At 52.5% G+C, this 26,362-nt stretch overlaps 8 protein-coding genes across 8 annotated transcripts; 5 read left to right on the top strand and 3 right to left on the bottom strand.

Annotated features, from left to right (window-relative positions):
• Positions 1-81: 81 nt before the first annotated feature.
• Positions 82-4,281, bottom strand: SMAC4_08500 (uncharacterized protein; the record flags this gene model as incomplete). Its single annotated transcript, XM_066090809.1, has 1 exon — positions 82-4,281. The coding sequence occupies one exon, from the start codon at positions 4,279-4,281 to the stop codon at positions 82-84; it is 4,200 nt and encodes a 1,399-aa protein (XP_065945434.1).
• Positions 4,282-5,091: 810 nt separating this feature from the next.
• On the bottom strand, positions 5,092-7,863 carry SMAC4_08499 (uncharacterized protein). Its single transcript, XM_003344977.2, has 5 exons — positions 7,283-7,863; positions 7,138-7,217; positions 6,486-7,069; positions 6,278-6,437; positions 5,092-6,213 (listed from the first exon to the last, which is right to left on the bottom strand). The coding sequence occupies exons 1-5, from the start codon at positions 7,354-7,356 to the stop codon at positions 5,453-5,455; spliced, it is 1,659 nt and encodes a 552-aa protein (XP_003345025.2). The 5' UTR covers positions 7,357-7,863; the 3' UTR covers positions 5,092-5,452.
• A 558-nt stretch (positions 7,864-8,421) lies between these two features.
• Positions 8,422-9,692, top strand: SMAC4_08498 (uncharacterized protein). Its single transcript, XM_003344976.2, has 2 exons — positions 8,422-8,822; positions 8,900-9,692. The coding sequence occupies exons 1-2, from the start codon at positions 8,600-8,602 to the stop codon at positions 9,328-9,330; spliced, it is 654 nt and encodes a 217-aa protein (XP_003345024.1). The 5' UTR covers positions 8,422-8,599; the 3' UTR covers positions 9,331-9,692.
• A 1,147-nt stretch (positions 9,693-10,839) lies between these two features.
• On the top strand, positions 10,840-14,048 carry SMAC4_08497 (uncharacterized protein). Its single transcript, XM_003344975.2, has 3 exons — positions 10,840-12,461; positions 12,519-12,815; positions 12,875-14,048. The coding sequence occupies exons 1-3, from the start codon at positions 12,312-12,314 to the stop codon at positions 13,388-13,390; spliced, it is 963 nt and encodes a 320-aa protein (XP_003345023.1). The 5' UTR covers positions 10,840-12,311; the 3' UTR covers positions 13,391-14,048.
• Positions 14,049-15,811: 1,763 nt separating this feature from the next.
• Positions 15,812-16,390, top strand: SMAC4_08496 (uncharacterized protein; the record flags this gene model as incomplete). The annotated part of the gene is made up of 1 exon (XM_003344974.1): positions 15,812-16,390. One exon carries the CDS (start codon positions 15,812-15,814, stop codon positions 16,388-16,390), a length of 579 nt encoding a protein of 192 aa, XP_003345022.1.
• Positions 16,391-17,730: 1,340 nt separating this feature from the next.
• On the top strand, positions 17,731-19,719 carry SMAC4_08495 (uncharacterized protein; the record flags this gene model as incomplete). The annotated part of the gene is made up of 1 exon (XM_003344973.1): positions 17,731-19,719. One exon carries the CDS (start codon positions 17,731-17,733, stop codon positions 19,717-19,719), a length of 1,989 nt encoding a protein of 662 aa, XP_003345021.1.
• A 560-nt stretch (positions 19,720-20,279) lies between these two features.
• On the bottom strand, positions 20,280-21,621 carry SMAC4_08494 (mitochondrial 37S ribosomal protein bS16m). The gene is made up of 3 exons (XM_003344972.2): positions 21,445-21,621; positions 21,203-21,383; positions 20,280-21,129 (listed from the first exon to the last, which is right to left on the bottom strand). Exons 1-3 carry the CDS (start codon positions 21,519-21,521, stop codon positions 21,061-21,063), a joined length of 327 nt encoding a protein of 108 aa, XP_003345020.1. The 5' UTR covers positions 21,522-21,621; the 3' UTR covers positions 20,280-21,060.
• A 325-nt stretch (positions 21,622-21,946) lies between these two features.
• SMAC4_08493 (uncharacterized protein) lies at positions 21,947-24,231 on the top strand. Its single transcript, XM_003344971.2, has 7 exons — positions 21,947-22,259; positions 22,470-22,578; positions 22,643-22,708; positions 22,772-22,866; positions 23,232-23,328; positions 23,384-23,612; positions 23,695-24,231. The coding sequence occupies exons 1-7, from the start codon at positions 22,248-22,250 to the stop codon at positions 23,786-23,788; spliced, it is 702 nt and encodes a 233-aa protein (XP_003345019.1). The 5' UTR covers positions 21,947-22,247; the 3' UTR covers positions 23,789-24,231.
• The last annotated feature ends 2,131 nt before the right edge of the window (positions 24,232-26,362 follow it).

Genomic DNA, 26,362 nt, shown 5'->3' with positions numbered 1-26,362 from the left:
CACTTTTAGGTCACCTACCTACACTCCTCCACCCCCTCTCCCCTTCCCCCTTCCCCCTCCCCGATAGTTCCCCATCACAATTCACACCTCCGTCTCAATCCCCGCCGACTTATCCCCATGCTCGCCCCACTCCTTCACTTTCCCCTTCCCCTTCTTAACCTGTCCCCCCAACCAATCCAGCGTCCTGGCCGCCTTCCACTGCATCACCCCGCGATGTCGTCTATGCAGTTCCTTGCGATGTCGCTTATAATCCTGCACCTGCGCAATAACACCTCTCTTGCCATCATCCTGGTCAGAGCCAATCTTGTCCCCGTCGAGTTTGGCCGACAGCTTGCGCTTGGTTTTGTGCGCGACTTTCGAAACGGGGTTGGAGTAGTCGTTGGATGTATCGGGCAGATCTATGTCTTCTTCGTTGTCGGACGATGATGACGATGAGGAAGAGGTGGTGTTGTTGTTGCCGTGTTTGCGGAGGGCTTTGCGGGTTGCTGCTTCTTGGGGGGTATCGCGATGTTGAGGGGAGTGGATGTCGTGGCGGGCGTTGTACTCGTCGTCAGACAAGCTGGAGTCGCTGTCAGAGTCAGAATCGGAGTCGCTGGTGTCAGTATCTGAATCCGATGATCCCCAGGTACCGTCATCGTCGTCCTCATCCATCTTCTCGTCACAGACGGTATCCAACACCTCCATCACACCCTTGACGTCGCTGTTCCGAGGCTTGCCCGCGTACTTCCTGTGATATCCGGACAATCCCCTCCAGAAACGGACGGTAAACTCGACCTCCCCAATTGGCTTCTCCCCTTCTTCCAGCCCGTTGTAGTCAGCGCAGCTCCTAGCTCTCTTAAGCTGCTTCTTGCCTCCCTTCCAGACGGGGACCTTGAGCGTGACATCCTCCTCATCCGGAATGGAAGAAAGCCAGAGAACGGCCAGCGCGGGGTTGGAGTCCGGCATGAGACTGTGCTTGTCCTTGAACTGCAGCAACAACATGCTCTGATACCGCTTGACGACTCCCAAGAAGATACTATCCTCGCTGATTCCATTGCAGGGTTGTTTCTGCTGGCTGACTTGTTTACCATGACCACCGGCGTGATGTCTCTTGGGGATCCAAATACCATCTTCTCCCTCCAGGGGATTCATCTTCCCTTTGCCAATCTTGGTCTTCAACTTTAGCTTGGACCCATTCAGTCGTTCCAGCTCTCCCCTTCTCCCTTCGGTGTCGTCTCCAACACCACCACCACCAACCCACTTAACACCCCCCTTCACCTCCACAGTCCCCATCTCCCACCCTCTCAACTCCCGTCCCATGACCGAATCCCCCATTTCAACCCCTCTCCAAACCAAACTCACCCTCACCCTACCGTTGCCAATCCCTCCTGACAACGGGAAAGTCCCCATAACCTGACTCCTCTTTTCAAACACCCTTCTGAGAGGTAGGTAAACCACCCCCAAAAGCGGATCCTCCTCACCCTCTCTGCTATCCCTCACAGAGATGATAACCTCACACGTGGTCCAATCCTTGACAAACCTTTCGGTGCCAGCATTGAAGAAGGGCTTGGCATTCTTGGGCTTGGTTCTGGTACGGTAGATCTTGCGCTGGTTGAGGATGATAGTGCAGTACGAATCGGGCAAAGCATCGGACTGCTCCGCAGCATCTTCCTTGACTTCGTCAGCGCCGGTGGAGCGGTTGCGGTCTTCATTCAACGGAGTAATTTCCAGGCCGGTGATGTTGTGGATTTGAATGCTCAAAATACCGGACGGCATGGATGGCGGAGGTGGAGAGGAGATGATCATTTGGTCTTCCTTGGCCTTAAAGTCTTGGGCTTCCTGCTGGTTTTTCTCCTCAGACATGTCCTTTGACAGTGAAGCTTCGCGCAGCTTGGACTCGGTAGTTTCGTGGACTTCCTGCTTAAGTTGGTCCAGTGAACGGATGGACGAGTCGAACGTCTGCTTGTCGAGCTGGCTCTGCTGGATGTGTGCCTTGGCGAAGTAGCCGACTGCCCAAGAAATGGTGCCGGGCATGGTCTCGTCGGGATCCGAAGCCATCAGGCGGTCCTCGCGGTCGTGCATCTTGTTCTTTGTTTCCTCGTTGTGCATCAACTCCTTGAGAGAAACCTCGACACGTCCCAGGTCATCATCGGCAGTGTGCTTGTCCGAATCCCAGATCTGGATGCGCAGGTTCTCTTGGGCGTTGAGCTCGTCGGGAGAAACCAAGATGTAAGCCCACTCATTCCAGTTGGGCTCTTGCTCGTCGATGATGATGCGTGTGGAAAACAGGGGCTTGCCGACCTTACCCCATGACACGGTCACGTACGAGTCTGAGGATCCCTCAATAGGTCCGAATCCGCCATCACCGCACTTAAAACCGCGGGCTTTCTTGATGTAGATAGCCATAACACCACGAGTAATGGTATCTTTCTTGAAGTCATCGCCGACGAGCATGTCCTTGAGGTCAAGGGTAAGCGACTTGGGGGCCACATACTCAGCCAGAGCAGCATCGACAGCAGACTGGACAAAAGACGAGATAAGCGGGATGTCCATCAGGTTGGGGAGATGCTTCGACAAAGGGACGCAAGAAAGGTTGACTCGCGGCTGGCCGAGGAAGGTCAGGGTACAGAGCTCGAAGAAGGGCGGATCAGGCGTCAACTGTAGTCGAAGACGCATAATGCCAACGATACCCTTCAGTTCCACCCAGACCGGAACTGCCAGACCACCAGGCAAGTAGAACTTGAGGTAAAGATGGGCATTCTTGGCCTTGCTGGTGATGGACTTCCCCGACGACCTGGGTCTGTAAGCAAACGCCAACTCCATGTTGACGAAGTCGCCTTCTTCAGCTTCCATTCCCTCCTCTGCTGCATCGACATCACCTCCTCCACCTTGAACTTCTCCTTCCCCTTTAACCTGCCGATCGTTTTTTTCTCCGGAATCCTTCAACCTTCCCTGGTCATCAACCGATTTTCCTGCGGCTCCTGTGGGTAACCACTTGACACCCAACACTCTGAAGGCCTCGCTTCCCTGACCAATATCATCCACGCTTACCATGCGGACAAGCTTGGGCAGAGAAGCTTGCATGACATCCTCCAGCATGTCGGCGATGGAAGCAAACAGGTCGGGGTTAATCAAAGGCCAGACGGAAGCCAACAAGCCGTTCAACCAAGCTGCTGACTCGGGCAAGGGGGCGCCGTTCTTGTTGACCTCCTTTTCCTCATGACGGTCGGCAGCCCAGGTTTCTTCTTCGAAGATGGAGGAGACGCGCTTTTCAAGCCAGCTAGATACACCCTGGATGAGGGCGTAGGCACCTGCTCCGCTGATACCGAGGAAAATGAGAAGGGAAAGGTAGCCCCACGCCGATGTTTTGGCCTGTTGGCCGGAACTGTACCACCCATCTGACTCCATTGTCCTCGTCCTAGACCCAGACCCAAAGCCCAAGAGCGAAATGATACCCAGCCCAAGTATACCGACAACACTAATTCCCGTTAGTCCAGCAGTCAAAGCCTGTCGGTAAGTCTTCATCATCTGCTCCTTTGTCTCCTCGAAATTTGGCGGGGGAAAGAGCTTGTGCATGCCTTGATGCGCTTCTCCAACCTCGACCGTCTCCTCTTGTAGGTGATCGTCGCTCTTATTCGCCGCTTCTGGGCCCGTGAAGGTCCTATGGTTCGATCCGACCGCTGGGTAGTTTTCGGGGGCTGAACCGAGGTTCTTGTCTGTCATGTCGTGGATCATAATGGGCAAGTGGGTTACTGGATCGGTTACTTCGCGGCCACGGCCTTTGGGTTGTTGCTTCTTCATAGCCTTGCGCTTTTCTTTGGGGTTGACGGTGGAGGCGACAGTTTCGGTTGCTGATTTCTCTTGCTCCTGCTTCTGCTTTTCGTGCTTTTGCTGCTCCCTGCCCGTACTATGTCCATTGCCCTGCTGTGTGTTGCCGTCTTCATTGTCACCAGGCTGTCCACCATATTTACCCTGTTGTTGTGTACCTGGATCCTCCACCTGGGCATCGGGATAGTTCCTGTTCGTAGTCGGATATGGATTCCCCTCTTGATTTCCTTGTTGGTCCTCGTCTCTGGAAATCGCCTTGACAGCATCGTACGCTCGTCTAGTCTTGGATGGGGGTTCGTTTCCGTCGGCATCGAGCTGGGGCTGGGCGGTGTTATCCAGTCCTTCCTTTTCTTTGATCTCAGCTCGATGTTCGCGGTAACCCTTGACGGTTGGGACAGGGTGTTTGGCTGTGTATGGGCCACCGTGAGCGCGACGGGCACCGCGGTCTTCGAAGTCGTCGTCGTAGTTGGACATGGTGGTGATGTCTCGTTGTCTGCCCGGTGGTTCGACGGGGTAGGTATGTCGAGACACTCGTGTATTTCCTAGGTATGTTCGATATGTCGAGGTAAAGGTGTTGGTAGATAGGATGTTCAGGTACCAATATCAACAGTCGATGTCAACTCTATCTTGGGGGACATCTAGCCGATGTCTGCTGCTTCAATGTTTCCTTCCAAGTCGAAGAAGAGAAGAGGAGAAAGAAATAGAGTCCACCTTTCTGGGTGACTTCCAGAAAACAAGAAAGACGAAACAAACATTTGGAAAGAAACAACGACGAATGACAAGACCCTGAAGCAGAAACTGGCAAAGAGTGGAAGAGCTGCGATTCAATTGGACTGTTCCGTTCTTTCGTGTTTGGATGGAAGTAACAAAAGCTGGAAGACGGCTCCTGGTCCGGCTTGGTATGACGTTCCTACCCCAACCCAACTGGAACAAGCTAAAAACTTACGTCATATCGAACGTTTCAATCGTTTACAGCGGCCGAGAAAGACCCAATCCCGCTGTTGTCCCCCTGTAACCCCCACTATGAGGTTCCGCAGCGGGCGCGAAACTAAACCTGTTTTAGTCTCACATGTCCCTGAAGACTTGGACAGAAAATGTGCGAGGTTGGGCAAGTTTTGGGAAGGGATTGATTGTTTTTCTTGTAACAGCCCCCTTTTCATCGACCCATGAGGGCTTGTGGGACAACAACGGCATTCTTTCCTCTCCATTCCATTGGACATGACAGGGACTGGAATAACTGGGCAGCACACCTAGGATCCGAGAAAGTGACACATACGGAGGTCACTCTCTTTCAACGATTCCTAAGCTGCCCTCGTAGGTAGTTTGATGTTGAGGTATGAGATTCGCCATGCTGATTCTGACTCCTATCATGCTTACATTCCATCACCGCTATAGACCGAAGCCCCAAACGCCCATCGCCATAAGCTCAGCCAGCTCAATGCTCCTGATCGAACCCTAGTTATCGAGCTGTGAAACAATATGTATATAGGAACGGAGGGCTTTCTTTCCAAAATGTTGCTTTCCTTCCCCTTCTTTTCTTCCACCACTTAGACAGCAAGCTTGCAGACCATGCCCAGAGCTACCTTCAGTTGCCTCTCAAGTTGTGTCTCGAACCAATCTCAGTCCCTAATAAACCTGGTTGAGGTCAATGCCCCCCATGCCCAAGCACAACATTCATCCCCAAGCAAACAACCATAACAATCACCCCATAAATCGACAATCCCAGAGCCATCTTCCTCAACAGCCCCGTCTCCAAATGCTCCAGATCCCACCTCCACTTCCTCTTCAACTTCCTCGCCAACCTGCTTCCCACGCTACCAGTATGGCTCCTCAAGCTAGCAATGCTGTCTCCCAACCCAGCTCCGGATCCCGACGGACCGGGCGTCCCCTCTTCTTCGTCCCCGTCACTAACGGAGGCCGAGCTGGAGGAGCTGGAGGTCGAGTACTCGGCATCGTCGTCTTCCTTAGTCAGGCGCTGATGGTGATTGCTTTCCGGATCGCTTATTTTGTAGTAAAATAATCCCGGCAGGATAAAGCTGATGGCTGTTGACCCGGTTGAGCCCACGTAGGCGAGGACTCTGTCCAGACTGGACACGTTGATGGCTGTGAAGTAGCTGAGAATCAGGATACCGGAGGTGATCAAGGCGAAGCGAAGTTCCGACATGGCCACTACGGGGGCGCCATGGCTGTCGAGGGTAGCGCTCGGGGCGCCGCCAGCAGGCAATAGGGGCTGATTGCCGGATCCAGGCGGGGAGTAAACGTTTTGCGTACGAGACGAACGGCCGGAGCGCCAGCGGAGGACGGCGTCGATGGAGGCGCGGCAGGGGTGGACTTGGAGGGGAACGGAGAAGGTGACGAGGAAGACAATGGCGGCTTTGGCAATGGTGGAGGCCAGTGATTGTGGGTCTGGAAGAGGTTAGACTTGGTGAAGGGGGATCATGGTCAGAAGGGTTCGAAAGCGAATACTTACACATGCCAACAATGTTGCCTTGAATGGCATCACCAAAGGTCAGGTAGCCGGTGATGGCGACCAGGACGTAAACCGAGGCAGCAGAGCCGATGCTGGAGCCGATGACGCCGACAAGACTTCCTGGCGAGTTGTCCTTGATCTCGTTGACGATGGAGAACATCTGGAATACGTTAGCAGGAGCCTTCCGCAACCAAGTGCATCTACTCACATTCTGATGGCAAGTATACGCAAAGATCATCACCGGCAGACTGCTCAAGGCAGCCACCGGTCCCTCCCACGTTACAAGCCTGATGGGACCCCTTCCACTTTTGTCGTCCACAGCAAAGTGGTAAACCACCAGGATGATCAAATACCCAATCGCAAACAGCGCCACCAAGCTCGTATACTTGAGCGAATCCAACTTCTTGGGGAAGCTCAACGGGATAAGGAAGATGACAAAGAAGACCGTGATCCAGAACCTGCGGTCCGCCAAAAAGTCCCAGCCAGTATTCCCGGCCCCAAACGCTGCGGCCACGGCGGGCATCAGATCACCGATAATGATCATGTATGACACGCCGACGCCGAAGCACTTGATGGCAATAGCGGCGTCGAATACCACGGCGGCGTTGGGGTAGGTGATTTGCGACAGGGCGAAGAAGGAGGAAGAGCCCCGGTCGAGGTAGCGCGTGCAGCGCGACTGGAGATAGAGACCGAAGGCGGAGGTGAGGCCACACCAGACAATCAGGATGACGCCGAGCGTGACGCCGAACTTGGACATGGCGAGGGGCATGGCGAGGGTGCCAGCTCCGATGACTATGCACCCGGTTAGGTCAATAATTCTTTCTCTATGGTTTCCGTCTACAAGGATGCGGTGAACGTACTAGTATTGACCAAATTGATGTTACTGCTCATCATGGATGCCTGGCCGCCACCCATCTTGGGGGAGCGTAGTCGTCGTTGTCTACACAATGCGCCGTCAGATACGTTGAAGCAGAAGATAGACTGGGAGCAGTCACGTAAACGTACTGGACCATGGCTCCTCCGACACCGTGACTCGACCCTAGGAGGCCGCTGTTGGATACAGCGTGATAGTTGGTCATGTCACTTCCTATCTCTCCGTGGTGTCGCGTGATGTTGTCGGTATCGGTATGGGGGTATGGTGTAGTCTTTGGTCGAGGAGAATATTGGGTGTCGGATGATATGTTTCGTCCAAGCTGGTACGCCTGAAGCCTTCGCCGCAATGCGATAAGTAGATTCACGTAATGCGGTCGGATCGTAATCGTCGGGATCGATGAGGTGCTCGAGGCGGAAGATGTGTGTGTGGTGCAGTGGACAGTCGGCGCCGTCAGTTGTCGTCGACTGTTATCAGGTCATCGAGAAAGCGAGTGTAGGTCTGTATGCGCAGCATCAGATGTCGTTGTAGTTGTTGCGATCCGAGGTTGGATGAATGGTATCGTCGCGTATCCGATGATTCTCTTTATGGGATAAAAAGAAAGGGATCGCAGGAGGGAAAAAGTTCAAAGTTGCGGTGGTGACAGATGCCAATGATGACAACACTTGGATTGTTAGGTAAAAGGTCGGTTTTAGCGCGCTGACAAGGGCTTATAGGCTTGTCATGACTAACAGCTCCACGCAACGTGGGCGGTGGATAACCAGGTGCCCGCAGAGAATGACGGGATTCTTCCTTGTTCTGGGGATTTGATGGGATTCAATGTGTCAAGCACAAAAAAAGGTACCATGAACGCCAAGCTGTCATTGGTCGGTTACACGGAGATTTCAACAGTTTGTTTCACATTACGGGCCACTCTGTGCAATCAACTCCACAGCACTAACAGTGATACCCGTATGTAATTTACGAGTGAAACAGATCATCCAGGGGAAGTAAACATTCAAGGAGGACAGGCGGGGAAGCATTCGGGGTCACAGAGAGGGCAAAACGGTGTTGATGGAGAAGGTTCAGCCTTATGACAATTCGCTTGTTCAGTATTCCACTGTCCAGGACCTTGTGTTGTCTAACGAGCGGTGTCCGCGATACGGCGGGGTTGGACTGACGGTAACGAGTCGTAACGAAGCGGGACCCTCCTGTTACCTTACAGCCTTACACCGTCATCGGTCTAGACACGCGCCGTCAAGGTTCTTTTTCCTCTTGACAAGTACCACAGCTTGAGCTCAGCTTTTTTTTTACCATCTTGTCGCTTCATGATCCTGAACAGCTCCAACGAACGTCAACCACATCCCACCGCAAGACTCTAATTGCCACATTGACCACCGTCACCCAACTCGCGACTCGCGCACCTCCACCGACAGCAAGCTCCATCTCCTCCCCAGCAGAACTCGCCCACCATGGACGCCTCCCAAGAAACCTCAAGTCTCGACAAGACCTCTCTAGCCACAATCTCCCTCCTTGAATCCCGTCTCCGACGAATCGAGCACATCCTCTACGGACCCTCTGATCCTCCAGCCCAAGCACCATCCTCCTCCGCGACTACCTCTCTCGCCCAGCTCGAACACCGCTTCAATGTCTTGATCCGGCGCTTTCGCGTGTATGCTGAGCTGCTGAAGATCCGTACGTCCTTCATCTCCCCCCTCTCTGTCCCCGTTTCCTATCGCTTCAAAGCTGACCAAACCCCCCAATGCAAATAGACAAAGCCAACCCAACCCTCTTCCACACATCCCCGTCCTCCGACGGAAAGCTCCCACCAACCGACCTTCCCCAATCCGCCATCCTCGCAACCGTCCTCTCCTACGCCTCTCAATTTCCCCAGACCGCATCGGCACTAGTAGCAGCCGCCCCAGATAATACCATCGAATCCGCGATTCCCGACACAAAGCTCTCAGCCGAGCTAGCAAGCTTGATACCAAGGATGAAAGGACTGGAAGCCATCCAATTAGCACAAGAGGCGGAAATAGCGGAGCTCAGGGAGAGGAGCGAGACGGTGATGAAGGCGTGGTATGAGAGACGGGTACTGGGGTACGGAAAGTTTGTGGCGGAGGGAGAGGGGAGGGTGGAGAAGTGCGAACTGAGGGTCAGGAGGGCAGAGAGGGTGAGGGAGATGGATGCTGCTATTGAATGAGGAGACCAGAGGGGGATAAAGACGGCAAGCAAGACATGATAAAGGAGGTCGCAGTGGGAACAGCCTTCGTGCAAACCAGATCAGCGACACAGATACACCAGAGGGAGCCTCAAATCTGTCGCAAGACATGGAAGTACAGCACATGGCATATCTTATGGCTGGCGCATCCGCTTAGCATCGCGGTACTCCCCGGGCTGGAAAGCGAGGTGTTATGATCAGGCGGCGCACCAGGCAATTATGAGCAACGTGCTATAGGGAGCTTGCGCGCACAAATTGAGCGCTCATAGAGCGGCGCTGTTGTCGAGCCTTGAATGCCGCAAGGTAGGAAATCAGATTAGCGCATGTTAATGAGACTGGCAGGCATAATTAGATCAATGATGGCACGAGAAGGCCAAAGGAACGGGCAGATGTCATTTCCATGCCGTGATGCGACAGATGGGCGGAGTATGGCGTCCAATATCTCATCATTGGGTTCTTGGAATGTTGACAATTATAAACAAAGTAAATCCTCTCTCTTTTCCTGCACCGCGAGTAAACATATCGACGGTGTGTCGTGTGAAGAAACTTTCTGCCTACCCTGACGTTTTGACAGCATGACGAAAAAAGAAGAGTCTTGCTAAGTCTGGGAGTTTGCTATCAACCGCCCCGTCTTATCCAAACGTTTGCGCCCGCCAAAATGTTTCGAAACGAACGGCGTTCCCCTGGAACCCACGGCAACGAGCCTAAAGCCCCTGCATATTGCATGGGTGTGGGTTAGGCCGTGTCCTCGTGAGTGAATCTTCTCTGTTGACGAAGGTCCATGCCCGTCACCGAGCTCAGCTGAGTGAGGTTGCATGGTAAACTGGCTCTCAGCCTATCGTTTACATACTCTTATGGTGTTTCTGACAGTACTACTAACCATTGAGTGGATGGGGCACAGAGACAAGCCACATGGCTAGCTGCCTGCCTGACTTCCGAGTGTTACAATTGAGGGAGGAGTCCCAGATGTTTGGTTTGCGGGATGGGTACACTCTTCTTGGCCATGAGTTTTGATCTTCCGAACAATGTAGTAGAGGCAGAGAAAGAGATATGAGATTCCAACCTCACTAACACATCGGATATCTCGACCAAGAAGATCTTGAACCGAGCCACCCACTGTCTCATTCCCTTTCAACATGTCAACCAAAGTGTGGAATTCCATGATTGACATCCTTCCTTTCCCGCCCCGTCTTGGCTGCCATCGATCAGCATCATGAAGCTTCCTGCTCACACCGAAAAGCGAAGAAAAGAACTGCACAACTTGATTCACAGAAAAGGCAGCCCTGTGCCGCTCACTGTGCCCATGTTGTGTCGCTAATATTGCTCCATGATTTCCACACGGCTTCTCACCTTGGAATGTCTTGGCTTGACGATTTGGCAGTGAGGAGGTCCGTGCTCTTCTCCATCCGGCTGTCCCTTTTTAACATTGCATTCATTAGCCCGATGAATGTGATAACGTGATTGGATGCTTTGCACAATTCTGCACAGTGTGCAGCCTGTTCTGCCTATTAACATTTTTGTGCCTGAATTGTGCAGTGCCTCCGTCAACGCGCTTCAGGGCCACTCCATAGCGGACAGGGCCATGGCTCCCCATCTTCAGTGGATTTAGTGGACTCCATTGTCGGTCCCTTCCTCACTTCTCTCATTCTCATCCAGTCATTTTCCTCCGCCATGCCCCAGGCCAGACTCTGTTCGGTTGCGAACTGCCCCCCGGAGTCGTTGGCCTTTCCGCGGATCTCCCAACCCTCAACCACCCCGACCAACCGTCACCCACACTATTTCCATTTCAGGTCCCGTCCGTCCACTCATCCATCCATCCCATTCCTGCAACACTTTGCAATCCATCCCCTCATTTCTGTTCTTTCCCTCCTTCTTTTCTTTCTTCCCCTTCACTTCTCCATTGGCCGGCGTTGATCATCGCCCAGCCCAACTTATCGTCAATTGTTGATTGATTGAATTGATCGCGACCTTCCTTCTCTCGACAACATCGACGACGACAAGCATACGATCGTCCCATGTCCGGGCCATTTCCGAGCTGAGCTGTAGCCCTTGAACGAGAGCCGGAACGAGACTGGTGGGATACGACGTTGGCAGGTACCGAGATATTACACCCATACAATACCTATACAGCACACGCAAACACCAGGACAACAAAGAGAAAGGGAAAAAAAGGAAAAGGAATCAAGAACGGGAACAACATTCGAGTCTTCTACCGCACCTTCCACCAATTGATCCATCTTCCGTGTTTACCGTCTACCGTACCGCCGCCGTCATTCCAACAACTACCGTACCGAACGATACCTACCTACCGTCCGTCGACCCGCGCGACGACTCGTTGCTTATTTCCCCTGAAGATTGAAAGGCTTCCCGTATTGTCTGCGCCGACTGAACAATAATACCCGACGGCCACTCAGCAACACACATCCTTCATTGGACTCAGCCTCCCCTTTGCCGATTTGCAACAATAACAACAACAACAACAACAACAACAACACCAACACGAGCCCGACATTCTTCAGCCATCACCTTCCTACCTTAGATAACGACAACATCGCTGATCTATCGCAACCTTGCTCCTTTCCATCTACCCATACTTGCAACGACCGAGACGAGCGATACCGCGTTGCTGGACACCGAATCCCTCGCTCGACCTCTTGCAGTGCAAACGGACACAGCGATTGCTACCCGACCCGAATTATTGCTTCGACCCCGACCACTTGTCGCCGTCGCGCTTCCTCTCATTTCGTAACATCGCATTTGCCATCGCAAAACAAAGTATTACATTGCCAACCGCGGACTGGTCCACGGCACATGACACACTGCCCACTCGCTGTCATCTTATGCTCCTGGTGAAAGGTGTGCGTCAACTGAACTGCCCACACGCTGGTCGGTCCATCACTTACACACGGACCTTTGAATAATCTTCTTGAGAGAGCCCTCTCCCTTGGCGACTCTCGCCCTTGATGCAATCGTACGGAGGATCTCTCAACTACTCCCCATCGTTCAACAACCCCAAAATGGAACACGGCAGGAACTCGTACCGCCGAAAAGGCATAGACATGGGCAACATTATTGGCGACCCATTTGCCTTGGCCACTACTTCTATTGCCACTGTGAGTTTCTCTTCGCGCGTCGTGAAACTCGCATTCAAGTACTAACATTCACCACAGCTGGCATGGATCATCATCCTCTTTGGATCCATATTTGGCTATAGAGACCAAGACCCAGACAAGAACCTCATTTGGCCGACCTACTCCTGGTTCACACTCGTCTTCAACTTCTTCCTCATCCTCGGCATCTTCTTCGTCATCGCCTCCGACAGCGCCCAGACCTACCATGTCGCTATCGTCGGCTACCTGGCCGTCGGGCTAGTTGGCTCTACATCGTCCATCAACAACCTGATTTACAGCGGCGTTGCGTCCATGGAGGCGACAGCAGCTGGATACATTCTGTTGTCCATGGTGACGGTATGCGGTTTCCTGTTAACAACCCCCACTTTCCCGACCAAAATGCTAACGTCCGCTAGATCATCTGGATATTCTACTTTGGTTCCGCGCCCTCCGCAGTTCCCCGCGCTTACATCGACTCCTTCGCTCTCAGCAAGGAATCCGCTCTCCCCGCACATCACATGAGCCGCCAAACCATGAACCACAACGGTCTCTCCTCCCCGAATGCCTACGGCTCTTACAACATGCGCCCCGAAACCTCGGCTTCCGGTCTCCAACCTCCGCAAATGTACACAGGCCAGCTCAACGGGCTCGAAAACCCCGCTCGCCAGTCGCAGATCCCCCAGGGGTTCTCGTCGAACAACATCCCCAAGCCGCCCCAAGGGACAGAAGGGGAGATTGTCCCACCGACGGAATACCCGTATAGGGCAAAGGCGATATTCAGCTACGAGGCCAACCCGGATGATGCCAACGAGATTAGTTTCTCGAAGCACGAGGTGTTGGAGATTAGCGATGTCAGTGGGCGGTGGTGGCAGGCGAGGAAGGAGACAGGAGAGACGGGTATTGCGCCGAGCAATTACTTGATTCTGCTATGAGCGGGCTAAGTAAATGGGGATGGAGTTTATGTTGTTCTTTGAGAAAGATGGTTGGCGCCTTTGCCAGTACAAAAACAAGATCACGAAATGTTCTCTTTCTTCTTTTTGAGTCGGCGTTTTATACCCACATTAACGTTGAACTTGTTTTCGCCCACGGGACTCGGATTGCGACACATCATCAGCAACATGACAGTGGCTCAGCTCGTTTGGAAACGAATGGGGGAAACAGGATTGTTGGATGCGGACTACGGGGAATGGGTTTAGGGTGGAAACGGAGTTTTTTTCTTCTTTTTTTCTGCAATGTCCTTTTTCTTATTTTTTTTCTCTCCCGATGTCCTTTTTTTTCTTTTTTTCTTTTTGTCGTTTTGTTTGACTATTTCTTGTATCAAATTTGTATGTCTTCGTTCTCTCCCACCTGGGACAGAGAGCTACCCGCTGTTTTGGAAGGAACGGGAGGGGGAACAGAAAAAGATGGGAAGATGGAAACGGGGCTTTTTACGAACTTTATGGATGGCGAAGAACGGAGAGGTGCTCTGAATTCAAGAGGCATCCAGCAACAACAGCGGAACCTCAAGTATCCATCCAGGATTCTAGGTTTCTAGAGTTTGGGCTTGGGGATGGATGGATGTTAGAAGTAGAAGAATAAAAATGTTTGATTGATCATGATCATGTCCCAAGTACTGTAACTATTCCAATACTGACTGAAAGCAAGTGGATTGAATAAATACCGTACCCATAAGTTCAATTATGTTGGCTGCCTCCCAATTCTCAATTTTTACAAATCCCGAGGCACACAAATCCCAAATTCCAATTTTCCAATTTTGCAATCCCCTCCCCATCTTTCGAAAAAGAGAGAATCCGAGATTATCGAAATTACAAAGGAGCGACGTGTGGAGACACACATGTACACGCTCATCCATCACTGTTCACTACCCTTGTCCCCTGTTATGTAGTCAGAGATGTGATGGACAAGGACATGGGTGGTTCTATTGAACGGTGCCTGAATGTCAATGTCAGCGGGCAGGGAGTTCAGGTTGACATGTGCCTGTCTAGACAAGTGTGTACAGTAATGAGTAATGACAGAGAAGAGAGCCAGTACTGAAGAGAACCAGGAATGTAACTTGGAGCTTGAGTAGTGTAGCAGTGTAGTTCGTACTAATGGTAGCCTGCTAGCTACTTACATGTTCCAGAAACTCAGATACTTCCCGTCCACAGTGTCGTGCTGCTTAATATCTTAGGTATCTTCGAGTCGCTTTTGCAGTCGGCAATCTATACCAGGCACTATATCACTCAGCTCTTTTACTTTGTTACTTTCTTCCATGTCCGTCGGGTAGTTTTCTTGTAGTGTACTCTACGCCGCCTTGGCCTGGTCATTATCACGCCCTCTGTTAACCGTCCTCCTTTGGCCGCCTGTGATCCTTTTCCCGCCGCTCGCTGTGTGCTGTCGTTTTCTTTTGTCTCGTTTTCCCTCACTCTCTGCCCCCTGTTATCGCCCTAATAATCTCGTTGTAACTAGGTGTCGCGGGTCACCTAACCTGGCCTGGATTATCCGTTGACCGGGGCCCGGAAACTCTCGTGCGCCTGTCAATGTCAGCCTTTTCTCAATCTCAATGATCCTGTCAAGCATGTTATCGTCCTCGTTCTCGTTCTCGTCGTCTTTTGTCCGGTTTGACGTTCGTTGCTTGTCGTCGTCTCGTGTGACTAGCTTCCGTTGCTATCTATATCCGAGGGGGGAATTGTCGAGCTCGTTGGCGTCGTGATTCTGTTAGTCTGTCATGTCGGAAAAACGAATTAGTTTTGTTGGGTTCGTAATGCGGTAAGAACTAGAGGTTTTGGAATAACTTGGCTGTATTAGGACAAAACGCAGCAGTGAAGGACGGTATTGGAGAGGAGGAGAGCTGAAGGCGGGGTGACAGATACCTACGTCAAGGCCGGCACTAACAGCCCCACGAGGCATCCGTTAGTGGACGATCCCCCAAAAATGATCCGCCACTCAGCGGCTGCAGTGTCCCCCACAGCGGGATCGGGAAGGCTCCTCAGCGAGCGGCATGTTATGACGCGCGAAAGGCCAGAACGCGATCGTCTTTTCCACTCAGACCATCCTCATCTTTCCAGCCTCGCTTCCCCCAGATCAACACAAGGCAACGGCTATCCTCATACCGTATCCAACTCAGACACGCGACCTCCGTTAACCGAACAGACGAGGACTATCGCCATTACGGAACGGTCTAGATCATCGCGACGCATTTCCCTCTAACAGCCCACGACCTTCGAGACACGAATTAGTCGGCGCAGACAACCACAGCTTGTTTCCCTTCTCTGAACCGCCAGCTTCCTCCGTTCAGGTGATCTTCAAAGACCGACCGACCAAATCCACATCGCCACAACTTCCCGTCTCCACCAACTACCCAAACCCCAAAAATGAACTACAACTACGCCTACAACCCACCACCCCCCTCCTTCTCGACTCTCCTCCCGCCCCTTCACTCCTCTCTCAACCTGCTCTCCTCCTCCCTCTCCCTCCTCGACTCCTCAACCTCCGACTTCCCCCGCCTCTCCTCCGTCCTCAAAACCGTCCGCCACTATGAGCTCATCCCACAACCAACCTTACAAGCCGCCGAAGCTTCCCTCCGCGACGAGATCGGCCCCTTTATCGAGCTGCTACTAGAAAGAGTGGACAAGGAACTAGAAAGAAAGGGCCGAAGGGTAGAGACGCTCAAGGCTAGGTGTGAACTCAACGGAGGGAGGTTGTCGAATTATAATCGGGAACAGAAGAGTGGTGCTGGTGCGGGAGGTATACCAAAGAACAAGGATAAGGAGGCTGGGGCTGGGGCCGGAAGGAAGAAGCTCAATGGGGAGGCGGCGCTGAGAGCGAGAGTTGTTAGGCAAAGGAAGGAGGCGCTGAAGTATAGTGTCGAGAGGCTGGAGATGGAGGTGGCGCAGAAGGAGAGGGAGTTGAGGATGAGGTTGGAGCAGCAGGGGGGTGGGCTGGCGCTTTGAGGTGGGAGTATCAGGAGGCAGTGTCTTGGAGGACGGTAGGCTTGAGGCGGTAGAGAACGAGGATCACAGGTGGAGATGTGGGCTGCAACCGACGAGCTGGGAGGCTAGATGCGAGCAACACAAGGGAAGCTGGCTTGGGAGCTCGTTCGAAGGAGCGTCATACCCGCCCCGAGCGACGAAGGGGGAAAATCGAAGCGCATCCTATACTGATCACAAAGCGCGATGCCACAGGACTACTGGTCTTTGGAGGATGGGGAGTAACCGAAAACCTTACGAGCATGTGAGCTGCCCCCAACCCCTGATTTAGCTCGAAGATTGCATCTTCAAAAAAACTTCACACCCAGCGAGGCTGGAACGGACCCAGGGCTTCGCAACAGCTGTGGACGGACGCAGCAGCTAGCCATCCGATGTCCCAGACTGAATACCCAGTGAAGAGTCCCTCGGGAGAAATTGATAAGAAGGTGAAGGAGATAGATACCCAATCGAACAAGTTTGACTACAGTTGTGAGTCAGTGGTGACAGGATATGGTTCCATCCCGTCTTCACGCTGGAGGGCCACGCGTTTTTGCTCGTCATTTTTATTGATCATGGCTCAAATCAACCGGACCCTGGTTTTAAGGAATCCAGAACCTGGTACTATCTGCCTCCCCTTCTTCTCTCCAACAATTCACCCCGCCTAACCAACAACACGAGTTAGCAAACGCTCAAGCGGTGACGAACCCCTCTCTTCGATCTCATGGACTTTAACTCTGATCAAACACCCTGTCGTGGCCGGAGTCAGCCCAGCAGGCTTCGGATCCGAAGAACGGTGTCTGGCAAACAACGATGACAGAGTGACACCGCCGGCAAACCCTACCATGATCTATCAGTATCGGCTTGTTGGACCGGGAATCACGCGGGAAGCTGTTCCGATGGCAGGTTTTCCGCCTGACCGCCCGTGTGGCTGACACATTGTGTCCACGACCATCTATCTGCGGGCCCATGAATAACCTGAAGAGGTCTCACCTTCAATGTTGTCAAGGTTCGGTGCCGGCCCTGTTGGCTAGCATGAATAGATGGAATAACGGACAATAGGTCATGTAGGTTAGTGAATGACGCTAGCATATGGAACAATAGCATTCTACGTGATTCAGACACTTGTAGCCGGTCCATAGTTACGAACCCTTTGGCTACGATGAGAGGTATAAGTTGTTTCGATTTCCCATACTTTTCTGACGAATCAAGAACCGTCAGGTACTTCATTTCACAATTGGGAACAGCAGAAGAGAAGGCATCTGCTTGATACGCTTTGGCTGCAAAGAAGAAGTCAAGCAAACCTAAGGCTAACCCTACAGGAAACCATGTCGGTAACCGTGGAGGAGCCACGAAAGGGCCCAGAAGAGCCCCCTGCCTCTAAGCTCAAGGACACTGCCAAGGAACCTTCCCAACAGGGACATGGCAATGGAAACAACGATACCGACGTCAAGGAATATGCCGAATCAACACAGAATAACCAGAAGAACGGTCAAAACGACAAGCATGACTGCGACGCTCCTAGAATCGTCATGGCCTACATCCCAGCCTCGACCCCGGCTTCACCTGCTCCCCCATCCCCCGGTTGCAACACCCCAGCAGCATCCGACAGTTTGACTCCCAGCTTGACGACGAAGCTCAACCAAGCTTTTAACGAATATCGTACTCGGGAAGAGGGAGTGGGCGATCTAGGTCACCAGATCGAGGGCGAAGACGAAGGATATGAGGGAGATGCGAGTTCACCTGGCGAGCATCAGGGTTGCTGTGAGCATGACCACGAGCATCAGCATGTAGCTCAGGAGCACTACTCGCCTGGATGTCAGCAACAGCAGTACTACGGTGGTCGCTTCCCACCTCCGTTTAACGCACCTTGGGGCTGGACTTCCAGTCCTCCTCTTTACATGCAGCCTTCTTTTCAGCCGCCTTTGCAGCAATACCAACAACAGCAGTTCTATCAACCTGCTACTCCTCCTTCTTATCATCCTCATAGCTTCCCTTCCCCTTATCTTTCTCATCCTTATCACTTCCCTCAACCCTACCAGCACCCCCATCACCAGCACTTTACGATTACCCCTCCTTCTCCTTCTACACATCCCTCAGATCCACGCATCAGGGGCAGACCGCCCCATTTTCACCCTATTCCCCCCTACACCTCTTCAACCTCGTGCTACACCTCCCCATCTTTCCATGTCCCGCGAGCTCACCCATATCCTCAGCCCCAAGGCCCTCACATCAAAGGCCTAACCAACCGCCTCCAAAAAATCCAAGCCCAACTCAACGGTCTCGACGCCGCCCACGAAGTCGAGATCTGGCGGCACGGGAGATACAACTTCCACCGGCGCCGGGCCAAAGAACTCCGCAAGATCAAGAGGGAGAAGGTGGAAGTGATGGTGAGCGTGGTTAGGGAGTTGAGGGGTTTGGGTGTTAGTGTTGGTGGTAGGGGTGGACAGTATCAGGGTCAGCAACATGGTCAACAGGGTCAACAGGGTCAACAGGGTCAACAGGGTCAACAGGGTCAACAGGGTCAACAGGGTCAACAGGGTCAGCAGCAAGGTCAGCAGTATGAGGAGATGTACCACGCGAGCGGACCGGATTTCCAGTTGGGTTGGGGTTATGGTGATGGCGGTGGGTTTGAACAGCAGCAGGAGCAAGCATGGGACCAGGGATGGGGATATCAGCTGGAGGTGGGACAGGAGGCTAGGTATGGACCTGGCTATGGACCTGGCTATGGACATGAGCAATCTCAAAAGCAACAGCTGTGGTTTGGACTTGGAGGAGGATACGGACACGGATATGGACAAGCCGGTTCCGGTTCTTGGTCGAAAGTCGAGCTCGAGATTGGACACGACGGACGCGGAGGATGTTGTGGCTGCGGTGACGACGGCGGTTACATCTATGTCGATTCTCCGAGAGACTGCGCCTTTGAAAGCTTGGCGTGCGAGTACGGCACTACGGTTGATGATGAAGCAGTTCCCGAGGTCGAGACGAGCGAACCTTTACTCTCACCTACCCTGGATACCTCCAACGAAACGGATCCCGGTAGTATCGACACCACCGTCGGAACCAGAAACAGAGCTCGTACCTTCTCGCTTCCACTTGACAGCACTAGGATGGAGAAACCGAGTCAGCAGCAGGTCAAAACCATGGAGGTTGATGATGGTCATGAGCAGCAACACGAAGACGACGCCGTCGAGCTTGAGAATGGTGGAAACACTGAGAAAAACAGCACCCACGAGCGTGCCGGTTCTTGGTCCGATGCGGAAGCCGTCATCTCTGAAGAGTTGAGGGGTATTTGGCGCCAGAAGATGAGCGAGTGAAGACTACTTATGGAAGGGCTGGGGTGTGATTAGGGTTCGGTTCGGACAAGCGTTGGCTTTGGTATTGGAGTTTGATCGAGAAACACTGCATAAGAAACACACATAAGCGGAGACGGGGCGGTTAGCTGACTCGGAGGACGATGAAGGCAGTCAAGGCTCGAATGAGCGTTTGCTTTGGGATTGGGGATTGGGGTTTGATCACGAAGAAGACATACACATCAGCGAGAGATGTTCGGTTACCGAGCAAAGGACGTTGAAGATAAAGACAGTCATGGTTCGAAAGCAGCGTTTGCTTTGGAAATGGGAATTTGGGGTTTATCGAGAATGGACATATATTCCATACAGGGAGAACTATTTCGTGGACAAAGACGACAATGGCGGCAGTTATAGTTCGAAGGAGCGTTTGCTTTGGTATTTAGGCTTGACGGAGAAACATACGAAACAGACGTAAGCCACAGCAAATCGGTTGGCAAGAGATAATAGAGGTTGCTAACTAAATGCATTAGTGAAGCGCATATAGATATGAACAAAGAAGAGACACTTGAAAGTTAGAAGTCCAGCAACATAATGTATGCTGCTGTCTACCCTGTTATTCGTTCCTTGTGAGTCGTCGGTCCGAATGAAGTACGCTGAGTCCATGTTCAATCGCCTACACTGACAATAAAGAATTCCCGTCCTGAACTCTGGTGTATCTCGCTCTGGGGCCCGGAGGAGGCAGTATTTCGGGCTGACACTTTGCATATCTGACCCTGACCGTTTCCGTGACTACGTACGCCAATGGAGGCATGGTCCGAACATTCGGCTCCAATTCTTGAGTTGGTTTCTGCCTTTGTTGCATTCGTGTTTCTGATGTTCCAGCACGAATCGCACCCTTTTATCCATCCGGGAACCGTATCGACCTGGCCTCGCGAAGGTCACACGTCCTCCGTTATGCCTCTGCCGAAAGAGTAGTCCTCAAGCCTTGCAAAGTTCCAGGCCAACCGCCGACGTCACCGGTCTTCTGCTCTGCGCTTCTCCCGTCCCTCGCAATCACGCTCCACGCTCCACACTCCCATTCTGTCCGCTTCACAAGCCCCAGGCTTCAGCAGGTCGTGGTTCGTGTGTTGTTGTACAGTTGCTTTTCTCTTTATTCATGTCGAGCTATTGTACAGCAGCTACCATGTTTTTGATAAAACCCTTAAAGATATGGAACGCCTGAAAGAAATGCCGGTTGTGGTACATGGAGTAATCAGATGATGGTGTTGTGTAGTTCGGTATGCGAGCATTACCGGTGTGGAAGAACTCGAGTTTATCTGGTGGTACGGATTGAAAAGATGCGATCTCGCTCGGTGCATTGCTCGCTCAAGCGTCGGTCTTCTGCTCGATCTGCCCCCGCGTCGAGTTCTTGTACTTGGGCCTCATGATACCGACCTGTTCCGTGGGTGATTGTATGGTTAGCGGAGACATCTTCCAGAATACAGAACCTTGAAAGGACAAGACGTACATAGGACAATAACCTCCGAACAGTGTCGGTCGGCTGAGCTCCCACACCAATCCAGTACTTGGCCCTCGTGAGGTCCAACTTGATGTCCTTGTGCAACTTCCCCGAGGTGTCGTAGGTGTCCTTCTTGGGAATGGGGTCGTATGTGCCGATGACCTCGAGAGGCTTGCTGTTGCGGGCGGTTCTAGGGAGAGTATTAGCTGTCTGGCTGGCTGTTGTTGTCGTCGCAGTCGAAAATTCCGTACCTGGCGTGGGCAACAACAACGTTGTAGACGGGGGCATTCCTGCGCCCAAACCGGGCGAGTCTGAGCTTGAGGACCATCTTAGATCTGGGGGTATCGGAGGGAGCTGGACAGACAAGCGTGGTGGTGGTGGTTGGTGGAGGGGTTGTCGCCGACGAGGTTCGAGATCTCGAATCTTTTGCGAATTGCGTGGACGTCGGCGAGTGTCGCGCCTTTGATTGCCGGATCGCTCATTAACTGAAGCTGGTATCCCGGCAGGCAAGTGGCCCAAGGGTTACTCTACGTACACTTTTATTTCACGAGCCACCGTGTTCCAGTTCAAGCCACATTCATTTTGCTAGTGTCAGCCACGCCACTTCACAGTTATTGCAGCAGGCACGACCGCACGGAGTGGGATCATGATGCACTGGATCGACGACCAGGTGCCTGAATTGAGCAAGAGGGTGATGTCAGTAGTAGCACCTGCCCGCAATAAATGCAAAAGGGAGCGATTGGGGCACTCACTCAGAGGCACTCCATTCCTTCCATTTTTTTCTCCAATTCCAATTCCATTGCCCTGCAAATAATTTTTCCATCATTGCTCTGTGCCTCATTGTCAAGCTTGAAGCTTCAAAGTCAAAGACGTACCCTTTAGCATCTATAAACTAGTCTCAATACCACCACGTCTTTTCCCTTCATTTCCACCCCAAGAGCTTTGCCTCGTCCTCGATTACCGCACGTGTCGTCCAGCAACTCGTCTTGTCGTCTAGTAAATATATCCGCTGCGTCCACAATCAGTACCACCAGACACACAGCCTTCTTCCATCATGGCGCTCAAGGTATGTACAATGAATGCCATGTCAGGTTGCGCAAAGCCAACAGAAGAAACATGGATGGAGACGGAGCTTGTTGGTTTTCGGCCGCAGCTCAGACTCCCCGCAGGCCTTGTGCAACACCAATGAACCATCGATGCATCACACAACGAGCTTCCAGGCGCGGGAACCAGATATTTCCCCATGGACGCCCACAAGACGCTAACGAACCTCTAGACCCTTTCTGCAAAGGCTGCCGCTACTCTCGACCGCGAGCTTATGAGCACGGGGGCCTTTTCCCTCGACCAGCTCATGGAACTCGCAGGCCTCTCGGTTTCTCAAGTTGGTCTGTATTTTTGCATCCCCATCTTCATTCTCAAAGTTGCTAACCATCTTTCTCTTATATACAGTTGCCCGAGTGCACCCAATCAAGCAAGGCCGCCGAGTGCTGGTCGCTGTTGGCCCTGGAAACAATGGTTAGTCGCTCAGGTTTTGGGTCCTTCAGGGGCTGAGTGGTCCAAGCGCTTACCTTCTGTCAGGGGGTGATGGCCTCGTGGCTGCTCGACATCTTTTCCACTACGGATATCAACCTGCCATCTACTATCCGAAGCGACCCAAGAACGAACTTTATCAGGTGAGCGGTTCTCACCTTTTCCCTTCGATGAGGTGTGCCGGATGCAGCGTGAATGTCGACAGTGCCTCGCGGCAAGCGTCCAAAGGAATACAAGCTGGGAGAGACAGGTCACAGGACAAGTCTTCCAAGAGACCAAGAACGTTTGATGGCAACACTCACGGAGACGAGAAACAAGATCAAAAAGTCTATTGGGCTCGGGCCCAGAGTTTTCTGGGTGCCATACTTGTTGTCCATACAATATCTGTCTCCCCCTATCCGACCCGACAGACCCTTTTGTTACATGCATAAACATGTTGAGAGCCTTATTCATCGTATCGTGTATCTGATGTAATGGGCCTCATGCTAACGCGCCTCCGTCTCCGCAGCGCCTGGTCAAACAATGCGAAGACCTAGAGATACCCTTTGTCGACGACTTCCCCGCTGCTCTCGAGTCTACTGACCACGTCGTCGATGCCATCTTTGGTATGTTTTCCGAGGCCATGGCTTGCCCCCGACGTTGACTGATGCCCGCGTCTAGGTTTCAGTTTCGCTGGCGAGGTTCGGGAGCCGTTCCCTGCCGTCATCAACGCCATGGCCGAGACAAATATTCCGGTGACCTCGGTAGATGCGCCATCGTCTTGGGACATTCACGAAGGACCGCCCAAGTCCGGGGTGGGCAGCAACTTTTACCCTAACGTCTTGGTTAGCTTGACGGCTCCGAAACCTCTGGTCAAGCACTTCAAGGGCCGCCATTTCGTGGGAGGACGGTACGTACCATGTTTCCTTTCATCGTCACCTTGTGTGGGTCTTGATGGTGTTGGCTAGTGGTGTGGCTGATGTGGTAACCAGGTTCGTCGCTCCGTCGATTGCGAAAAAGTACGACTTCGACCTTCCCAAGTACGAGGGTATCGACCAGATTGTCGAGGTCACCGATAACCTCTAAGAGCTCTTCGTGTAGGCCTCTCTGCCAACGCCGCCTATGGTGCTTCTGCTGCTGCTGCTGTCTTTCTGGACGTGGTGATGGTGCTGCCGCTGCTCTCTTCTCGGACCAACCTAGACTACATGAGATTGCAGCCCCCGTGCCGACTATTTGGACAAGTAGGGCTCGGACAGCCTCCGTCATCCATGTCCATGCGCTGTCGAATGGTTCCGTTTGGGCAACGGGTCAGTGGTGGATGAAATTCCTTGCAAAACTCGACGTAGACTAAGTAGTCTTTTCCGCAGGCTGCGCAGTCATGGGTAACGTGCTCGATGCACATTAAATCGGACGAGGAGCAACGGGTTAACAAGGTGTCGACGGTAATGTTCGGATCTGTGGGCAACATGGGCTGCATCCGACGTCGAGGCTGTTGATGGTCTGCTTTCGTCTTTTTTCGGTGGTGTGGCTTGTGTGCAGGCTATCCTCTCCCGAGCTGTGTGGTACGGGTTGCTGGTGGTGTGGCTGCTGCTGATAGACTGATACACGGCTGGCTCAGTGTGGTACGATATTGGGTACCCTTTCAGAAAGAGACGGCCAGGGGTGATAGAACGATGGGGTGCTTTGGAGCAGAGGTCTGGCAGGAATGACACAGCGACCAACCCTTTCTGGATGTTGGGGAAAAGGGAGGGCTTGGCGGGGCTCCAACAGTGTGCGTGATAGATGGGGAGGGGGGGGGCTTGCGTTTTGGGTTGCTGTTTGTGTGTATCGATCCTCAAATAGGCAAGCGAGTCGGTAACAAAACAATGAGACCCGGACTGGTGGAAGGTCCGCTAGCCGCTGGGGTTATTGTTTATAGCGTCGGGTTCATCAAGCAACCGAGTTCCTCTTGTCGACTGGGAATGGGAGAACACGCAACACGCCTTTGAAGGTAGAGAAAGAAGCGCCTCAAGCTTGGGTCGAGCTGCTGGTGGAAGGGGTTTGTGTGGTATGGCGTTTTGGGGTGAACGACACCAGCGTACTGGATGTGTGTGACACTACACGCAAAAGGGGAGCTCCATCTGAAAGACTGAAAGAAGAAAGGGCAACAGTGCTTGACGGAGACTGAGTCGGGTCAAGGCCGGTGCCGGTGTTTACCTGTCTGCCGGTTTGGTACTGGGTGATTCATGGCTGAGAAATGGCAAGGAAAACCCGAAGGAGCGGTATATACAAGAGCCCCGTCCGACCGGTTTGATTCGCAAGTCGTGCAAAGCCTAGTTCCATTTTTCTCTCTCCCTATTTCCTCGCGCCGCAACCTACAATTGACAAAGTGGAAAAAGAAAAAAAAAAAAAAAGTTCAGTCGACTTCGAGAACCGTCATTGTGATACTCGGGTGCCTGGATCATTTCAGGAGCATTTGCTCCGGCCAGGTCTGATTGGCTGAAGGGGGTGGGTGTTGCCAAGGCTTCGAGAGCTATCTCGAAAGTACCCTACTGTAGTGTACATCCCTCGAACCGCCCAAAGAGAAAGCAGCGACAGCAGGGTGGTCCAGTGCTGTTCAACTACCTTGCATAGGGATTGCGGCAACGGCCGAGGAACCCAATGAAACAGAACTACCGTACCTTGTCCGTTAATTAATACGTGTAGCAACCTTGGAAGTTGCTGCTCGAACTTTCGCGAATAACCAAAAGAGTACCTCTACCAACCACAAAGCTGGCAACCCTCGACGTTTTGAATGTGCAGTCGGGTGCAGTGACAACAACGGACCGCCGCGGGCATGTGCATAGTCCGGGTGCCCCACTGCCCCCACTGGACCCGAACTGTGTGTGCCCAGTCTTCGGGAATGGGGAATGCCACTTCCTGGTTGCCCTGTGGCACTGCAAGGGGCAATTGCTACGCTACGGCGAATGACATTGTGGAAGCGGGAACCCCCTGTTGCAGTCTTGCAGAGACCTTCGGACCCTGACAACCCCCGTACAATACCGTTCTCGTGTTTCCAGACTTTGAATGGACCCTGAAGACTTGTTTGGTTGTGGTACCAAGATGTAGGATGAACCTCCGGTCAATGCTTGCTTACCAATGTAAGCTAGACAAGCTAGGGTTCTGGGTACATCTACTACCTAGGGAGCTAAGTAGTTGTTGAAGTTCAGATATCAGCTTCATCCTTCAGATTGATCGTCTTTGTTTATCGGCGAGCGGCGGTCCCTGAACCCTGCGGCATGAGCATCAGCTTGACTCCTTGTGGTTGAGTGGGCCGACCGAAATCTCGCAAGCAAGACCTCAGATCCTGCAAGTTCGTTGACGGATTCGCAATGTTGAGAAGCGGAAGAGAACATCCAACTGTCTGTTCATTATGGTAATCAGCAGGTGCGATGACGATCAACTCAACTTACCAAGGACTTAACGGAAGTAAGCGCCAAAAGATACACTCGCTCAGTCAGCAAACCACGGCAATAAACCCGAGGTGTTCATGGGAGATGGACAAAGACAGAAATACCATCCATCATCGATCAACATGAACCAAACATCCACCGTTGGGTTGTGTTGGAAAGATAATCACCGGTATCCATAACGGCTAGTCGAAAGTTGAAGTTTGGTCGACAATTGAATGGTGTCTTTCTG

This window comes from Sordaria macrospora, chromosome 1, assembly GCF_033870435.1.
Source record: "Sordaria macrospora chromosome 1, complete sequence".
NCBI lineage: Eukaryota > Fungi > Ascomycota > Sordariomycetes > Sordariales > Sordariaceae > Sordaria > Sordaria macrospora.
Note: the sequence above shows the minus strand (reverse complement) of the source record. Positions and strands in the feature narration are given on the sequence as shown.